Source organism: Hemitrygon akajei, chromosome 25 (assembly GCF_048418815.1).
Source record: "Hemitrygon akajei chromosome 25, sHemAka1.3, whole genome shotgun sequence".
Classification (NCBI taxonomy): Eukaryota; Metazoa; Chordata; class Chondrichthyes; order Myliobatiformes; family Dasyatidae; genus Hemitrygon; species Hemitrygon akajei.
The window spans coordinates 21044919-21063415 of record NC_133148.1 but is presented as its reverse complement, the minus strand read 5'-3'; the positions used below and the strand labels follow the sequence as shown (position 1 = coordinate 21063415).

The 18497-nt window shown below is 49.5% G+C and overlaps 1 protein-coding gene across 2 annotated transcripts in view; it reads right to left on the bottom strand.

Annotated features, from left to right (window-relative positions):
* Nucleotides 1-871: 871 nt before the first annotated feature.
* Nucleotides 872-18497, bottom strand: part of LOC140716398 (uncharacterized) — a 55998-nt gene continuing 38372 nt past the window's right edge. The window contains exons 1-2 of one of the 2 annotated variants that reach the window (XM_073029091.1): nt 15385-15497; nt 872-7663 (exon numbers count right to left, since the gene is read on the bottom strand). In XM_073029091.1, the coding sequence (XP_072885192.1) occupies nt 5642-6937 (1296 nt within the window). In that variant the 5' untranslated portion in view covers nt 6938-7663; nt 15385-15497 and the 3' untranslated portion in view covers nt 872-5641. Of the gene's footprint in view, nt 7664-15384; nt 15498-18497 lie in introns of those variants that run through there. The other variant, XM_073029090.1, reaches the window with a different exon arrangement.

The window sequence follows — 18497 nt, the reverse complement described above, 5'->3', positions numbered from 1 at the left end:
ATGCTGTCCGGCCTGCTGAGTTTCTCCAGCATTTTGTGTGCGTTGCTTTAACTTATCATTGAAGCTTTTGTGGTCTTTATCGATAGGCAGAATTTATCACCGTAACATGCGTTTTAAGACCTTAAGACATAGGAGCAGGATTAGACCGTTTAGCCCAATGAGTCTGCTCCACCATCCAATCGTGACTGATGTATTGTCCCTCTCAATCTCATTCCCCTGCCATCTCCCCATAACTTTCAATGCCCTAAGTAATAAAGAACTTATCAACCCCCAGCTTTAAATACACCCAATAAATTGGCTTCTGCTGCTGTCTGTGGTAACGAGTTAACAGATTCACCACCCACTGGCTAAAGAATTCCTTCTCTTCTCTGTTCTAAAGGGACAAGTTTCTGTTCTGAGCCTGTGCCCTCTGGTCGACTCCCCTACTAAAGGCAACATCCTCTCCACACCACTCTTTAGGCCTTAATTTGTACCAATAAACAGGCCTTTCCAGAGCAGGCTGGTTGAACATTCCCACGTGGTACAATGATGAAATTTATCCACAAATGGCAATAAGTGAATTGTACACTTGAAAGATTTAGGAAATGACAATGAAATAATATTTCATATCACAAAATCTGCAGATGCTGGAAATCCAAAGCAACACACACAAACTGCTAGAAGAACTCAGCAGGCCAGGCAGCATCTATGGAAATGAGTAAACTGTTGACGTTTTGGGCCAAGACAGAATCCTAATGAAGGGTCTCGGCCCGAAATGTCGACCGTTTACTCTTTTCTGTAGATGCTGCCTGGCCTGTTGAGTTCCTCCAGCATTTTGTCTGTGTTGCTTCTAATATTCAAGATGCCAGGGTGCTGAAATGACAACATGAAGTGCTGGAAAATGTTATTTTTATTTACAATACAGAGATACAGTACAGCAACAGGAAGTTCCGGCCCAATGAGCCCACCCCACTCATTTACATCCATGTGATATACTAACCCATATGCCTTTGGAATATGGGCGGAAACCCACACGGTCACAGGGAGAACACACAGACTCCTTACAGACAGCAGTGGGAATCGAACCCAGGTCACCGACACCCTTATAGCATTATGCTAACCATTACAAAACCATGCTCAATAGACAAGAACTTACTAAGGCTGATTGGGTAGATTATTTCCAGGAAAAGGGATACCTGGTGAGGAGACTTAAAAGTTCAGGGTTTTTAATTGAGACTTATTGGCTTGCATGTTCCTGTTAGAGTGAGGGGCAAGGCTGGCTGGAGAAGGGACCTACAATGACCTATAATGGATGAGGTTCACAGCTTCCTCTATCGCTATGATGAGTCCACCCTCAGCTTGAGGCAGCAACACCTCATATTCTGTCTGAGTATCCTCCAACCTGACAGTATGAATATTAATGTTTCTAACTTCCAGTAATTTCTACCTCTCCCCTTCTCTCTTTTCCATTCCTCATTCTGGCTCCTCTCTTATTGTCACCTATCCATCACTACTCTCTTGTGCCCTCCTTCCCTTTCTCCCATGGTCTCCTATCTGATTCCTTACTTCAGCCCTTTAAGTTTTCCATGCAACACCTTCCCTCTTACTCCATCGCCCCTCCTCCTACCTCTCTATTCTGGCCTCTTCCCCCTTTGTTTCTAGTTCTGATGAAAGGTCTTGACCTTTCAACTGTTTATTCCTCTCCATAACTACTGCCTGACCTGCTGAGTTCCTCCAGTACTCTGTGTGTGTGTGTGTGTTGCTATGAATGATGGGGGTAATGAGATTCTAGTCAGAGGATGGAGGCATGGGTTAGGTACAGGCAACTGGGATCAAGTGAAACCCACGAGGACTATAAGAGATGTAGTGGTGGATACACAATTCAAAGCAGAAGGACAAAAAGTGGACATGGCAGAGAAAATTATGGAAAACCCAATGAAGAAAAAACAAGTAGAGAGAGAGATACACAAAATGCTGTAGGAATCCAGCAGATCAGGCAGCATCTATGGAGAGGAGTAAACAGTCAACGTTTCAGGCTAAGCCCCTTCAAGAATAGAGCCCCTACAAGACCAAAGAGGACATCTTTGTGTGGAGCCTCAGGATAGGAGCAAGTTCCTTACTGAATATTTCTCCACTGCTTTTACCATAGGGTAAGACAAGGGAACACACACCAGTCCTCACATTGGGATCAGAAGTGGAAAGGGTGGGCAATTTCAAGTCCCCAGGTGTCAATATCTCTGTGGACCTAACCAGAACTCAACATATTGATGCAGCTATAAAGAAGGCAAGACAGCAGCTACATTTCATTAGGAGTTTGAGAAGATTTGGTATGTCACTGAAATTATTTGCAAATTTCTACAGATGTACTGTGGAGAGCCTTCTAACTGGCCGCATCACGGTCTGATAAGGGGAGAGGGGCTACTGCACAGGATCGAAGTAAGTTGCAGGGAGTTATAAACTTAGTCAGCTCCATCGTGGCCACTAGCCTCCACAGTAATCCAGGTCATCATCAAGGAGTAGGGCTTCAGAAAGGTGGTATCCATCATTAAGGACATCCATCACCCAACACCTGCCCCCTTCTCATTGCTGCCATCAGGAAGGAGATCCAGAAGCCTGAAGGCACACACTCAGCAATTCAGGAACAGCTTCCTCCCCTCTGCCACCTGATTTCTGAATTGACATTAAACCCATGAACACTACCTCACTGCTTTTTTTAATTCCATATTTTTGCACCACTGATTTAATTTAACTATTTTATATCTATTTACTGTAATTCACCGTCTTCTTTTTCTATATCATTATACTGCTGCCTCAAAGTTAACAAATTTCACGACATATGCCACTGATATTATCCCGATCCTGGGAATGTCATAAAGACTTCAGGACCAGGGAGGGTTAACGGGGGTATCTTGGGGATAGTCTGCATTACAGCAGAGGAGGTGCAGGATGTCACAAAATATGTTGAGGCAGATAAATCTCCAGGGCACGGTCAGGTACGTCCAAGAACAGTGAAGGAAGCTGGAAACGAATTCATGAGATCCTTGGCTGAGATATTAGCACCAGCAGCAACAGGTCAGGTGCAGAAAGACTAACGCTGCACCTTTATTTAGGAAGGCTGGAAAGAGAACCCTGGGAACTATGGACCACTCGGCATGATTACGGAGACTGTTATGGCAGAGAGGGCTCAACCAGCAAGGACAATGAAAAAAAGTGCAATCACCATAATGAAGTTATACTACAATCCGTCGAAATATCAGCAGGTGAAGGAACAGATATATAGAATATTGATATAAATATTCCGACATGTCAGTCCATGGCCTCCTCTATTGTCACGATGAGGCCACACTCAGTTTGGAGGATATTCCGTTTAGGTTGCTTCCAACCTGATAGCTTGAAAATCAATTTCTTGAACTTCCGGTAATTGCGCCCCCCTTCCCATTCCTCATTTCTGTTACCCTCTGTCACCTTATCTCCTCCCTCTGGTGTTCTTCCCCCTTCCCTTTCTTTCCTCTCCAATCAGATTCCACCTTCTCCAGCCCTTTATCTCTTTCACTAATTAACTCCCCAGCTCTTTACTTCACCTATCTTCATGCTTCTTCCTCTCCCCCCAACTTCTTATTCTGACATCTACTTTCCCAGTCCTGATGAAGGGTCTCGGCCTGAAACGTTGACGGTTTACTCTATTCCACAGATGCTGCCTGACCTGCTGAGTGCCTCCAGCATTCTGTGTGTGTTGCTTAGATGTTTATGAGCCTGATCTGTGCAGGTCCCCACCCTGCTACAGTGAGATGAAGAGGAAGCTTGGGTTTATGTCCCAGTTGTCCTGATCTGTGAGTGTCCCTATCCCTCCACGGGGAGGTGGGGAAGGTCACAGCAGGGGGCAGTCAGGGAGGTAGAACAAACCCACCCTGAGCCCTGAGGGGGACAGCTGGTCTGTGACTATCCTGAAAGGTCAAGCAGAGGTTGGTGAGGGTGTGCACTCCACAGTGATATCAGGGTGAAGTCCCTTCCCATCCCGCCTCAGCCCATCCCAATGGATTGTGAAGACGCAAAAGATGTCAGACAGCGTCTGCAGATCGAGGCACAGAAACAGGTCCTTCAGCCTGAGTTGCCGAACCCAACTCATCCAATTTACCAACGTTTGGCCCATATCCTTCCAAACCTTTCCTGTCCATGATACTGTTCAAATGACTTCTAGACACTGTAACTGTACCTGCTCGACGACTTCCTCTACATTGTGTGCCAGACACCCACCTCCTTCCAAGCGAAAATATTGCCCCTAAAGAGCTATTTAAATCTCTCTCGCACACACCTTAAACCACTGTCATCCAGTTTTACACTATCCCCTTCATCACTTTATAAACTTTCATATTTGATGTCTCAACCAGGGGTAAAAACAGCAGAGGAAAGTGTTTTTTTAACTACACAGAGAGTGGTGGGTATGTGGATCTCCCTGCCATTGATGGAAGAAGCAGATACATTAGGGGCATTTAAGAAACTCCTCGATAGGCACATGGATCTCTGTAGGAGAGAAGGATTAGATCGACTTTAGATTAAGTTAAAAGGTTGGCACAACATTGTGAGCCAACTATGTTATAGTGTTGTATGTTCTATCCTGCATCTGGTTATATCTCAAGCCTCCCAATCCTGGTATCTTCCTTGTGAATGTATTTTCCACCTTTGTATTCTTAAAGTTATCCTTTCTACAGACCAGAACTGTACATACACTCCAAGCGTGGTCTCACTGACATCTCTGACAGTTGTGACACGACGCGCTGAGTCTTGAGTACAATCTCCTGACCAATGAGGATAAGTGAGCCAAATGCCTTCATTACTCCGTCCACCCGTGTTGCCTCGGTCCGGGAAATCTGTACACGTAGGTCACTCGGTTCTCCAATGCTCCCCAGGGCACTGCCATTCACTGTACGAGTCCTGCCCTGGTTTACCTTCTGAAAATGCAATACTTTGCGCCTGACTTAAGCTTCACCTGTGAGCCCTTTGCCCATTTTCCCGAGCGAGCCGGACGTTGGACCCTGGAACCACAAAACGGGACGCTGTAAGGGCTCAGCGGGTCGAGTAGTGTCTGTGGATGATAAAGGTGAAAGTCTATGTTTTATTTTCAAGGCCCTGCGTCGAGTCGCAACTTCAGCCTCCACGGACGCTGCTGGACACTCAGTGGGTTATGCTCCCTGCTTTGTGTGACCATCTTACCGCAGGCAAAGGCCATTCTGCCCTTCCAACTGCCCCACCAGTCAGCAAGGTCATCAGTGGCGGTGACCAGACACCACTTTCCTGCCGTCCGACATCCCGTAATCCCTTCAATTCCCCATGGAGGTTGATGAGCTCCCATTTTCCCATATTTCACTCCATCTGCTGAGTTCTGGTCTGTTCCTTCAGCCTGTCCGCACCCACTCGAAGTCCCTCCACATCCTCCTCAAGCCCGGTTCATTCACACAGAACAGATTTATTTATAATCGGTGCAGAATACAAATGTACCTGCAGTTCCAGGGGAAACAACCCAAATGTGTCCAGTGACCAGGGTCCAAACCTGGATGTGACCAACAGCAGCAATAACTGCAGAATCAGTTCCTGCAGTCACTTGTGAACTCACCGCTGGCTCAGCAGCTGCCGTGTTTAAATGCCCCGTGTATGTACCGCACATTTAAACTTTTCCTTTAGTGTGTGTTCTTCGGTGTGACCACAGGTGAGATGACAGTGCAAAGTTCTTCCCACATTCAGGGCAGGTGAACGGCCTCTCCCCCGTGTGAATTCGTTGGTGCCTCAGAAGGCCATATGACAGAGTGAATCCCTTCCCGCACTCGGAGCAGGTGAATGGCCTCTCACCAGTGTGAATTCTTTGGTGCGTCAGAAGGACAGACGACCGAGTGAACCCCTTCCCGCACTCGCTGCAGGTGTACGGCCTCTCTCCGGTGTGGACTCGTTGATGCACCAGAAGCTGGGATGACCGAATGAACCCCTTCCCGCACTCGGAGCAGGCGAAGGGCCTCTCCCCGGTGTGAATTCGCTGGTGCGCCAGAAGGCCAGATGACCGAGTGAACCCCTTCCCACACTCGTAGCAGGTGAAAGGCATCTCCCCGGTGTGAATTCGGTGGTGCATCAGAAGAACAGACAACCGAGTGAACCCTTTCCCACACTCGGAGCAAGCGAAGGGCCTCTCCCCAGTGTGAATTCGCTGGTGTCTCACAAGGCCGGACGACAGAGTGAATCCTTTCCCACACTCTGAGCATTTGAAAGGCCTCTCCCCGGTGTGAATTCTTTGGTGCGTCAGAAGGACAGATGACCGAGTGAACCCCTTCCCGCACTCCGAGCAGGTGAACGGCCTCTCCCCGGTGTGAATTCGTTGGTGCGCCAGTAGCTCAGATGAACGAGTGAACCCTTTCCTGCATTCAGAGCAGGCAAAGGGGCTTTCCCCGGTGTGAATTCGCTGGTGCGCCAGTAGCTCAGATGACCGAGTGAATCCCTTCCCGCACTCGGAGCAGGTGAACGGCCTCTCCCTGTTGTGAATCCGTTGGTGTGTCAGTAGCTCGGTTGACCGAGTGAAGCCTTTCCCACACTTGGAGCAGGCAAAGGGGCTCTCTCCGGTGTGAATTTGTTGATGCACCAGTAGCTCGGATGACCGCATGAACCCCTTCCCGCACTCGGAGCAGACGAACGGCCTCTCCCCTGTGTGCGTTCGTTGGTGCGTCAGAAGCTCGGACGACCGCGTGAACCCCTTCCCGCACTCGGAGCAGGTGAAAGCCCGCTCCCCGGTGTGAATCTGTTGGTGCATCAGAAGCTCGTACGACCGAGTGAACCCCTTCCCGCACTCAGAGCACATGAACAGCTCCCCGGTGTGGACTCGCTGGTGCCGCTGCAGGCTGAAGAAATGCTTGAAGATCTTCCCGCAGTGAGTGCAGGTGAATGGCTTCCCCCCAGCGGGAATCTGCTGGTGATTCATCAGGTCGCGGATCACTTGAAGTCCTTCCCACGGTCAAATGTGTCAGGGGGTTGGATTACCAAATGAACCCCCTCCCACCATGTGAGCTTCTCACTAGTGAGTCACCAAGTGGGATGAGTGAGTGACTGTTTTCCCATATGCACACCAGGCGAATGGCATCTCCCCAGTGTGAATTTCCCGGTGTCTCATCGTGTTGAACGACTGAGCCCCCTCATCCTCCTCAAGCAGGGTGACGATGTTTCCCCAGGACCTCAGTGATCAGTCAGTGAAAAGATGACCGAATTAATTACTGTCTTCAAATGGAAAAAAAGATCTGAATATCCTGAGGGAAACAGAACACGTTCCCAGTCACAGATCAGGTGAGCTCACCTCCCCCAGCGTGTCACACGCGGTCTCTCGTTACAGTGGGTGTACCTTTCCCAATCACTGCCCGCTCCTTCACAGAGCTGAAGAAGTTACACGGCTTGTCTGAAACCGGCTCCTGACCTCACACAAGTGGTTTCTCTCCTCGCCGCTGTAGACAGCGTGTCTTCTCCCCAGCTGTGTCACAGTCGGTGCCCTGCAACAGCCCTCACTGCCTGGGGTCTGAAGTGAAACAAACCAGCGTCTCTCCCTCCACGTTCACAGGCCGATGATATTCAGGTGCTGGGGAGCTGAGTGGGGTGTAGACCTGATGTGATATTCCATCTTGAGATACCCAGTCGCAATTCCTCCACTTTTAATGTCCTGTAAAAAGTTACAAAAATCATCAGTAAGTACAGGGTAGTGACAGACTCAGAACAGATCACTTTAATCTCCTGGGTCGGCTGTGACTCAGGTGGTAGGTAACTCCCTGATTATGACACAATAATTGTGACACTTAGACATTTGGCCCATTGAGTCTGCTCCAGCATTCCATCACTGCTGATTTATTAACCCTTCCAACCCCATTCCCCTGCCTCCACCCCATTTGAAGCCTGATTAATGAATACAGGACTAAAGGTGTTATATTTGAATGGATCGGAAAGTTTGAATCGCTGCGGGTAGAGCTAAGAAACTAAAAACCCGCAAGGGTAACAAGACCCTGATGGGGGTTATATACAGATCTCTGAATAGCAAAGATGTAGTCTGAAAATTGCAATGGGTGATAGGAAAGGCTTGTCAAAAGGGCTATGCTATGATAGTTATAGGGGAATTCAGTATGCGGGTAGATTGGAAAAATCAGGTTGGTGCTAGATCCAAAACAGAGAGGATTTGTAGAATGCCTATGAGATGATATTTTAGAGCAGCTCGTGCTTGAGCCCACGAGGGGAATCAATCTGGATCGGGTATCGTGCAATGAACCGGAATTGATTAGAGGGCTTAAGGTACAGGAACCATTAGGAAACAGTGATCATAATACAACAGAATTTGTTCTAAAATTTGAGCAGAGGCTGAAGCCAGATGTATCAGTATTACAGTGGAGTAAAGGGAATCACAGAGACATGAGAGCGAAGCTGGCCAAAATTGACTGGGGAAAGAACACTAGCAGGAATGACGGCAGAACAGCCATGGCTGGGGCGTCTGGGAGCAATTCCGAAAGCACGGGATAGGTACATCCCAAAGAGGAAGTAGTGTTCTAAAAGGAAGATGGCTGCATTATGTCAAAGCCAACATAAAATCCTAAAAGAGGCATATAATAGAGCAAAAATTATTTAGAATTAGAGAATTGGGAAGCTTTTAAAAAAAAATCAGCAGAAGGCAACTAAAAAAAAATCATATAATATACTTTTAATAAGGATTGTACCTTTCAAACAAACTCATGTATTTTTCACAATATGTGGTGGTTCATCCTCACTCACTGGCAGAAAGCGTTATAGCAGCTAAACTAACGGTTTACCACCTTTCTCATTGTTCAGTGGCGAAGTATTAGGGCATTACCGTGATGTAATTGCTTTAATTATGTAAGCCTATTAACTAGTTTATTCCCATCAAAGGAATTTCCCTTTTCTTATTATAAAAAAAGTGCCGTATTTTTCAGAGGGGCTATCTTTATTCGTTTTGCCTTTGCATTCTTTGATGGTCACTTACCTCTCAGCATTGTTTCTCAGCTCCTTAGTACCTGTACGTTCGTTTGCACTCTAAAATAAACTATTGTTGGAATTAAGACAGCTCGTCATTCCCGACTCCCAGAAGAACCCCAAGGAACAGAAAATAAACATATTCCCCAACGACAGTACCCAAACCAATATACACATTATTGAAGGGAATGGCCACAGGGGTCCACTGCTCTGGCTGTCTATTGCTTTAACCACTCCTGTCAGTCACCGAACAGCCTGCCTCCCTCAGCTTAGGGGTGACTACTTCCCTGTGGCTCCTGTCTACCACCTCATTATCCCCAAGGAGCTGGAGGCTATCCAGCTGCAGCTCCAGTTCCTCAGCATGGTCTCGATAGAGCTGCAGCTTGACGCACTTCATGCTGATGCAGTTATCAGCAAGACTGGACATCTCCCAGAGTTCACACGGCTGGCTCAAAGAGCACGGCGCTAATCCTGGGTCCGTTCTGAATGCTCTGGCCGTGTGCCACTACGCAAAGGAAGAGAAAGAACATACCAGCTAGAAACTTCCTCGGGATCTTCGCTCATTCTGGCCAAAGCCCAGGGCCACTCACACAATGGCCTTGTTCATCAGTCACTGAAGGTGAATGAGCAAGTGCAGCAGGCAGTGAAGAAGGCTACTGGAATTTTGGCCTTTATTACAAAGGGAATTGAGTACAAGAGCAAGGACATCCTCTTGCATTTGTACAGAGCCCTGGTGAGACCACACCTGGAGTACTGTGTACAGTTTTGGTCTCCAGGGTTAAGGAAGGACATCCTGGCTGTAGAGAAAGTGCAGCGTAGATTCACGAGGTTAATTCCTGGGTTAAGGAAAAACTTCTTCTCCCAGAGAGTTGTGGGGGTCTGGAATGCACTGCCTCGGAAAGCAATGGAGGCCAATTCTCTGGATGCTTTCAAGAAGGAGCTAGATAGGTATCTTATGGATAGGGGAATCAAGGGATATGGGGACAAGGCAGGAACTGGGTATTGATAGTAGATGATCAGCCATGATCTCAGAATGGCGGTGCAGGCTCGAAGGGCCAAATGGTCTACTTCTGCACCTGTTGTCTATTGTCTATTGGCCACTCAGCTTACACCTCGCTTCTTTCTACTGGCCCTTGCTAAGTTACTAATGGGCCAGCCAGTGGCGTAGTGGCATCAGCACTGGACTTCGAGGCGGACGGTTCTGAGTTCAAATCCAGCCTGGGCAACAGCAGTATCTGCGCAGACGAAAATCTACTTCCGTATCTTGCCACGCACTACACTATCCATGAGCTGACAGCGACTCGACTGCACTCAACAACAACAACAACAGCTCAACCCAAACAATCTGCCACTCAGCAGACAAGTCTCAACAGGCCCCGCTCCCTTCGTAAGACTGGCACGTAAGCTCCAGAAGGAACTCTCTCCAACTCTCTGTGATTTCCTGCTCAGCAGACAAGTCCTGACAAGCCCAGCTCTCTTTCTAAAACTGGCATGTAAAGTCCACAATAACCATCTTCAACTCTCTCTGCAATCTCCGCTTGGCAAACAAGGGCATTTAAGAGAAGTTATGGACAGGCACATGGGTGAGAGGGTATAGAGGGCTATGGTCCAGGTAAAGGGAGATGGGGCCAGACAGAAGACCAAGCTAGCATTGACTAGATAGGCCAAAGGGCCTGTTTCCATGCTGCAGTGCTCTATGATTATCCTGCCACTGGGTCAGGCTCAGAGGCTTGTGACCCGAGCACAAGACTGGGCCAAGTGGTCAATCGGTTCGCACTCAGATCAACGACAGCCGGATAAAGATCAGAAATCCCTGGACACAAGATTCTGGAATTCCCCTGTCCGAGGGAGGAATGGAGATGGAGTCTGTGAATATATTCACAGGACCTTCGGGATGTACAGCAGTCGAGGAAGTGTACTTCTGCACCTTGAGGCCTGACATGAAAGACCGGCCCTGATGATGAAGAAGGGATCTGATCACCGGGGAAGCAAAAATATTGGCCAAGACATGAGACACAAATGCCCCGTTCTTCTCCCAAACATCACCGTAGAAGAGCCATGCTCCAATGCCCTGCACTGTCATGGTGAATGTATTCTGTTTACTTGGTGCAGGGAGGTGTAACCCTCTCTCCTGTTCCACAGGCTAGAATGAGGCACCCCACACCTCAGGTGACACACTATTGTAGCAGAAAAGCAAGGACATGATGGTAAGTGGATATATTTCATTCGGACTTTGAGGAGATTTGGTATGTCACCAAAGACTCCAGACAATTTCTGACATTTATTACAGACATACGGTGGAGAACACTAACTGACATATGTATTACAGATTCTACAGACATACGGTGGAGAACACTAACTGACATATGTATTACAGATTCTACAGACATACGGTGGAGAACACTAACTGACATATGTATTACAGATTCTACAGACATACGGTGGAGAACACTAACTGACATATGTATTACAGATTCTACAGACATACGGTGGAGAACACTAACTGACATATGTATTACAGATTCTACAGACATACGGTGGAGAACACTAACTGACATATGTATTACAGATTCTACAGACATACGGTGGAGAACACTAACTGGCTGCATAACTATCTGGTGACGAAGGGACCACCGCACAAGACTGGAAAAAGTTACAGAGCTCAGTCAGCTCCTTGATGGGTACAGGAGACCATCGAGGACACCTCCAAAAGGCGATGCCTGAAAAAGGTGTAATCTATCATTAAGGACCCCCCCCCCCCTCCCACTGCCAACCAGCACATGCCCTCTTCTCATTGCTTCCATCAGGGAGGAGCTACAGGAGTCTGAACAGCTTCTTCCCCTCCACCATTAAATTTCGAAATGGACAATGAACCCCTGAACACCAGCTCACTATATTTGTACCATTTGTACCACTGCATATTTAATTTTTAAAATGTATTTATTGTATTGTTTATTTTATGTACACTGCTGCCCAAAAGAACAAGTTTCGTGACCTACGTTAGTGATGATAAACCTGACTCTGATCCTTTGAAGTCATTGACTGGGCCTCAGCTGGTCCATCAGGAAGGATCCGTGAGATGGTAACACAACTGTAATGTCACAGGGATCATGATTATCTGGAGTGACTGGAGTGGTCAGTGAGATTCCTCATCAAGCAGGGACTGAATAGAGAGGTACAAATCGATGAACTGATTTTAGACGAGATTGGGAGAACAACAGAAGAAGGGGCAGAGTGATATTCATCCCTTTACCTCTGATCTCTTGCCTCGATGCATCTTCCCTGCACTGACCCCATTTCTTTGGTTCCCTCGATATGGAGTGCAGAACAGTACAGCAGAGGAAGAGGCCCTTCGGCCCACCATGTCTGTGCCGACCGTGATGCCGATCCAAATTAATCCCGTCCACTCGCACGGGACCCATCTGACCCCATTCCCTGCCTTTCACGCATCTGTCTAAATGTTCCAGTTGTATCTGCTTCCCATCACTTCCCCTGGCAGCCCATTCCAGGTACCTTAACATCTATTGATCTTTGTACTCAGGGACTCAACCCTAACCCTAATGTATGACTTATCTTTAAATTTTTGATTACAGAGTGGTATATCTTTATGAGTTATGCTATAACATTTTGATCAATTTTATTACAATATATGAATGTACACAAGTTATGTTGAGATGTATCTATGGGTTGCACTCTGTAAATCTTGTTTTTTTTCTTCTGAATAAAAATATTGTAAAAAAAAGCTGAGGAGTTAATCTGAGATATCCTGGACCCTGGCACCCAAGTATCTTGTTGTCCCCTAACAAATGCCCTATCACCACAGCGTGCCTCTTCTCTGCTCTTCCTTTCTGATTCACAGAGCAGATTCGGTGCCAGAGACCTGACCACTGTGACATTCCTCTGTCGGGTCATCCCACCCCCCATCCCAACCCAATCTCCCTCGGGATCAATAAAGTATGTCTGTCTGTCTGTCTGTATCCAAAGTGGTATAACCACACTTGCCAATATCTCAGGTGTTAACCTTTCACGAGGGTTATAAAAGATCTGTACTTTTTCTATTCCTTCTCCATATTTCTACCACAATCAACTCAAACAACTGCAGTCTCCAAAACTCTATGGTTAGTCCACTTTGAACAAAAACCATTCCTCCACCATCATCCATTTTCAAATCACGTCTTATATCAATGTAACCTTGTAACTTAAAAATTAGACAACTAGATTTCCTGTACACATCATGATTACTTGGTAACTCTTCAACCAATCTCTTAAATTCTTAACAAACCTCTAGCAAGATTTTAAAAAGTCATTACCAGCCCTTCCTTGCAGTCTGAAATATTATCTACCCCACGTAAAGCATAATTAATAACTTCTAGAGTTGTCTTTTATCTCAAGATGTTTTTCTGAATCTTTTGATATAACTTAATTTTTTTTTTTGTCCTTTTAGTTTGTGCTGCACGATTTACCACATCTGGTCGGAGGGGCAGAACTTCGGATGATGACGCCTAACAGCGATTCCTTTGCTTGCATTTTTGGAAACAGCTCTATTTCCATCTCTAATATCTCTTTTCTTCAGTTTCAGGGTTCTTTTGAAGACCCTGACCTGGAGTTACACGCTGACTTCGGTTCTTTGCGGAAATGGGACCCGCTCTCGGGGCCTCACCACCGGCCGCTTTTCGATAGGCCAAGGACGCGGCCTGGAGAGACTAGCGCGCCTCCAGGGTGCCGGATTTCCGTGGCTCTGGAGACGGGGCGGATTCGAGGCCGGTGCCGCCCGCCGCTCGATGTGTCGCGGGAGTGCGCGGGAGATCGGAAGCAGCGAGCTGGCTGCGTGCCCAGGGACCCGAGGTCTCCGGGCACAGAGCTCAGAAAAGTGATGCAACAGACTTTTAACACCATAAATCAGCGAGTTGTTTTGTTACGTCTCCCCTCTCTCTGTGAAACGGCGACGCCTCTTATTCCCCTCATTAGGGAGACAGAGAGTATGTTGAATTACAGGATGAACAAGTAGTCTTTGGAGTACTGCAAGTCCGTGTCTTTACTGATGCTTTCTGCACGATTGAGTGCTCGGAGGAGGGTGCAGATGCTTTTTTGTTGGTGGGGAGGGGGGAGTTGCTTTTCTGTGCTTATGCATGGGAGGGGGAGCTTTGGGGTTCTAACATTTTAACTGTCATTCATTCTTTGGGGCACTCCTCTGTTTTCATGGATGTTTGCGAAGAAAAAGAATTTCAGGATGTATGTTGTATACATTTCTGACATTAAATGTACTTATTGAAATCTGCCATCAAAGTAGAAAATTTTAGTTTATCAACAATCAAAAATTCTTTGTTATAAGATCTTGCATTTCACACACTGGCTAATCTATCTGTATTCTGGACATTAATAGGTCGAATTGAAAGTGCTTTCTGCAGAGCCTCTATGTGATGTGCCCATTTCCACCCAGGCACACTGCATTTCCACAGCTTCCTTATATACAGAGTTATCCTCCACTTCACAATTACTCCATTTCAGACTAACGCCTTCTCCACAATTGCCATAATCATGTTCTCCACCACGTCAACCCCTACACACAGCTGCTACATGCCCAAACTCTGGCACTGAAAACATCAGAGGGAGCAGCACAGAAACTTGAACCGTACGACTTAAATAATCTCCGTCAACCTGCAACATTTTTCCTCAAATGTAATCAACACCGAGAAATGATCTGTATTCCATCATGAAACCCTTTTAAATGTTTAACATCCACAATTATTCCCCCAACTAAATTAATTTAAGCTCGGTGCATGGATACATCTAGAGGCACTCCTGTGATTATTCCCCAAAGCCACTGTCAGTCAATACAATTCATTGGTTCACTTTCCTCCTTCCCATAGCCTTTAACAGCAAAGCTTTCTCACTATCTTTACAAGACAATAAGTGTCCCATCTACTTACTTGCACCCACAATATCTTCTACGCTTTTTAAAAAAAAATCCTAAATTAATCTAATCAGATTGATATCAGAAAGAGATCTACATTCAAATCTCAGCAATACCTTAAACTCTTTCTTACTTATTTAAACCCTTTCTACTGCCTTTACTGGACGACAAACCTCAAATCGCCGCTTATTTTACCATTTCCCAGAAACCTGCCATTCGCCTTCCTCCACCCAACTCCTCACCCAGTGTCACCTCCTTGGCACCTCCACCCACCCCCCCAGGCCGCGAAGAATCAACCCAGGATCCCGGACTCCCAGCCGAACCTCTTCTTTCCCTTCTTCCCGTGAAGTTTAATGGTTGACAGACCAAAACAAGGGGCATCACCGACCCCGACTGATCTGGAGTTTGGAGCAAAAAGACAGGAAGTACACCCGCTTTAATCCCCCCTCCGAAAATACCCCAAACAATGTCGGAAAGTCAGAGCGATCTCCTACCCCGAGCCGGGGGCGGCTCCCCGGTGCTGAGTGAAGCGGCGGCCGGGCTGTCGGCCCCGAACCTCCGGCCAACTTCTGTCAGCGCCGAGCGGCGCGACGGTGACGTCACGGCGGCGTCCGGCGCATGCGCCCTGGCCCTCTCCGTGACGTCACTTCTACCAACTGTTCGCAAACTTGCCTTTGGACGGCGCCGGCCCCCTCGCTGCCCTCCGGCCCCCTCGCTGCCCTCCGTCCCCCTCGCTGCCCTCCGGCCCCTCGCTGCTTTACCGCCCCCTCGCTGCCCTCCGGCCCCCTCGCTGCTTTACCGCCCCCTCGCTGCCCTCCGGCCCCTCGCTGCTTTACCGCCCCCTCGCTGCTTTACCGTCCCCTCGCTGCCCTCCGGTCCCCTCGCTGCCCTCCGGCCCCCTCGCTGCTTTACCGCCCCCTCGCTGCCCTCCAGTCCCCTCTCTGCTCTCCGGCCCCCTCGCTGCTTTACCGCCCCCTCGCTGCTCTCCGGCCCCCTCGCTGCTTTACCGCCCCCTCGCTGCCCTCCGGTCCCCTCGCTGCCCTCCGGCCCCCTCGCTGCCCTCCGGTCCCCTCGCTGCTTTACCGCCCCCTCGCTGCCCTCCGGCCCCTCTCTGCTTTACCGCCCCCTCGCTGCCCTCCAGTCCCCTCTCTGCCCTCCGGCCCCCTCGCTGCTTTACCGCCCCCTCGCTGCCCTCCGGCCCCCTCGCTGCTTTACCGCCCCCTCGCTGCCCTCCGGCCCCCTCGCTGCTTTACCGCCCCCTCGCTGCCCTCCGGCCCCCTCGCTGCTTTACCGCCCCCTCGCTGCCCTCCGGCCCCTCGCTGCTTTACCGCCCCCTCGCTGCTTTACCGCCCCCTCGCTGCCCTCCGGTCCCCTCGCTGCTTTACCGCCCCCTCGCTGCCCTCCGGTCCCCTCTCTGCCCTCCCGCCCCCTCGCTGCCCCTCCCGTCCCCTCGCTGCCCTCCGGTCCCCTCGCTGCTTTACCGCCCCCTCGCTGCCCTCCGGTCCCCTCGCTCCCCTCCGGCCCCCTCGCTGCCCTATGGCCCCCTCGCTGCTTTACCGCCCCCTCGCTGCCCTCCGGTCCCCTCGCTGCCCTCCGGCCCCCTCGCTGCTTTACCGCCCCCTCGCTGCCCTCCGGCCCCCTCGCTGCCCTATGGCCCCCTCGCTGCTTTACCGCCCCCTCGCTGCCCTCCGGTCCCCTCGCTGCCCTCCGGTCCCCTCGCTGCCCTCCGGCCCCCTCGCTGCTTTACTGCCCCCTCGCTGCCCTCCCGTCCCCTCGCTGCTTTACCGCCCCCTCGCTGCCCTCCGGTCCCCTCGCTGCTTTACCGCCTCCTCGCTGCCCTCCGGTCCCCTCGCTGTTTTACCGCCCCCTCGCTGCCCTCCGGTCTGGTATCGCAGTGCCAGGGGAATAGAGGGGAGTAAATACATTTGGACAGCGCCGGTCCCCTCGCTGCTTTACCGCCCCCTCGCTGCCCTCCGGTCCCCTCGCTGTTTTACCGCCCCCTCGCTGCCCTCCGGTCTGGTATCGCAGTGCCAGGGGAATAGAGGGGAGTAAATACATTTGGACAGCGCCGGTCCCCTCGCTGCTTTACCGCCTCCTCGCTGCCCTCCGGTCTGGTATCGCAGTGCCAGGGGAATAGAGGGGAGTAAATACATTTGGACAGCGCCGGTCTCCTCGCTGCCCTCTGGTCTGGTATCGCAGACGGGAATAGAGGGGAGTAAATACATTTGGACGGCGCCGGTCTCCTCGCTGCCCTCTGGTCTGGTATCGCAGTGCCGGGGGAATAGATGTCCTCTGCAGGTGCTGGACATCTTCAGCAACCCGCACACAATGGAGGAAGGAATTCAGCACGTTAGGCAGCATCTATAGAGGGGAATAAATAGCTGACCATCGAGTGGGACACTTTATCAGGACAGGAAAGCGAGGGTGCGAACGCCAATACAGTTTCCATTCACTCCTCGCCATGCTGAACGCTGGTACGCAATGCGCAATCATACACTCCACCGGAGTCCCCACAGAGCGTCCAGGACGGGGGACTCCCGTGCGACCATTCACAGTCACCCACACTTCGTGGGACCCGGCCCACAGGTGGAACCAAAACCCAGCCCGAGCGACCCCCGCCCCCCCGGCAACACCCTCCCCTTTTTGTTCTCTGCCGGTGATGCAACTTTTAAAATGCTCTCCGCGGCATTTCCGTGGAAAAAAATTGCTATCTTTGGTGACACGCGGAGCAAATCTCAGTATCAGAATCCGGTTTATTATCTCCGGCATGTGACGTGTTAACTTAGCAGCAGCAGTTCAACGCAATACATAATCTAGCAGACAGAGAAAAAATAATAAATAAAATAAAACAAGTAAATTAATTACGTATATTGAATAATTATGTATATTGAAATCTCCTCAGACTTCTGAGAACAATAGCTGTCGGTGTGAGTTCGTTGTAATTGCTTCAATATGTTGGACCCGGAGATATTGACACCCAGAAACTGCTCACCCTTGCATGCGGACTATTGACACCCAGAAACTGCTCACCCTTGGATACGGACTATTGACACCCAGAAACTGCTCTCCCTTGCATGCGGACTATTGACACCCAGAAACTGCTCACCCTTGGATACGGACTATTGACACCCAGAAACTGCTCACCCTTGGATGCGGATTGCTGTGTGCTCCCTTGACTTACCCTTCCTGAAGTCGGCAATCAATTCCTTGAGTGTGATGTTGCTGTTGTGACACCACTCAACCAGCCGATCTATCTCACTCCTGTACGCCCCTCTTGTCACCGTCTGAGATGCAACTGACAACAGTTGTGCCATTGTCGAATTCGTGGACGCCATTTGCGCTGTGCTGAGCCAGGTGGTCATGGCTGAGGGGAGAGTAGAGGGCCTCCGTCGGTCACAGTTGACCATGGATATTGCATCCTCGCTGTCTAGATACACAAGCCTGGGCAGTACGATATGGAGAGCGAGCTGTTGCCCGTGTAGCAAGCTCCCCCTCTCCACGCACCTGATGAACCCAAAGGAACGGCAGAGACCGATACAGTCTGGGACCAGCAGCGTCGCAGGAGTCGCCAGTCAGCGTTGGACTCTATGCAGGGCTGCCTTAGGGG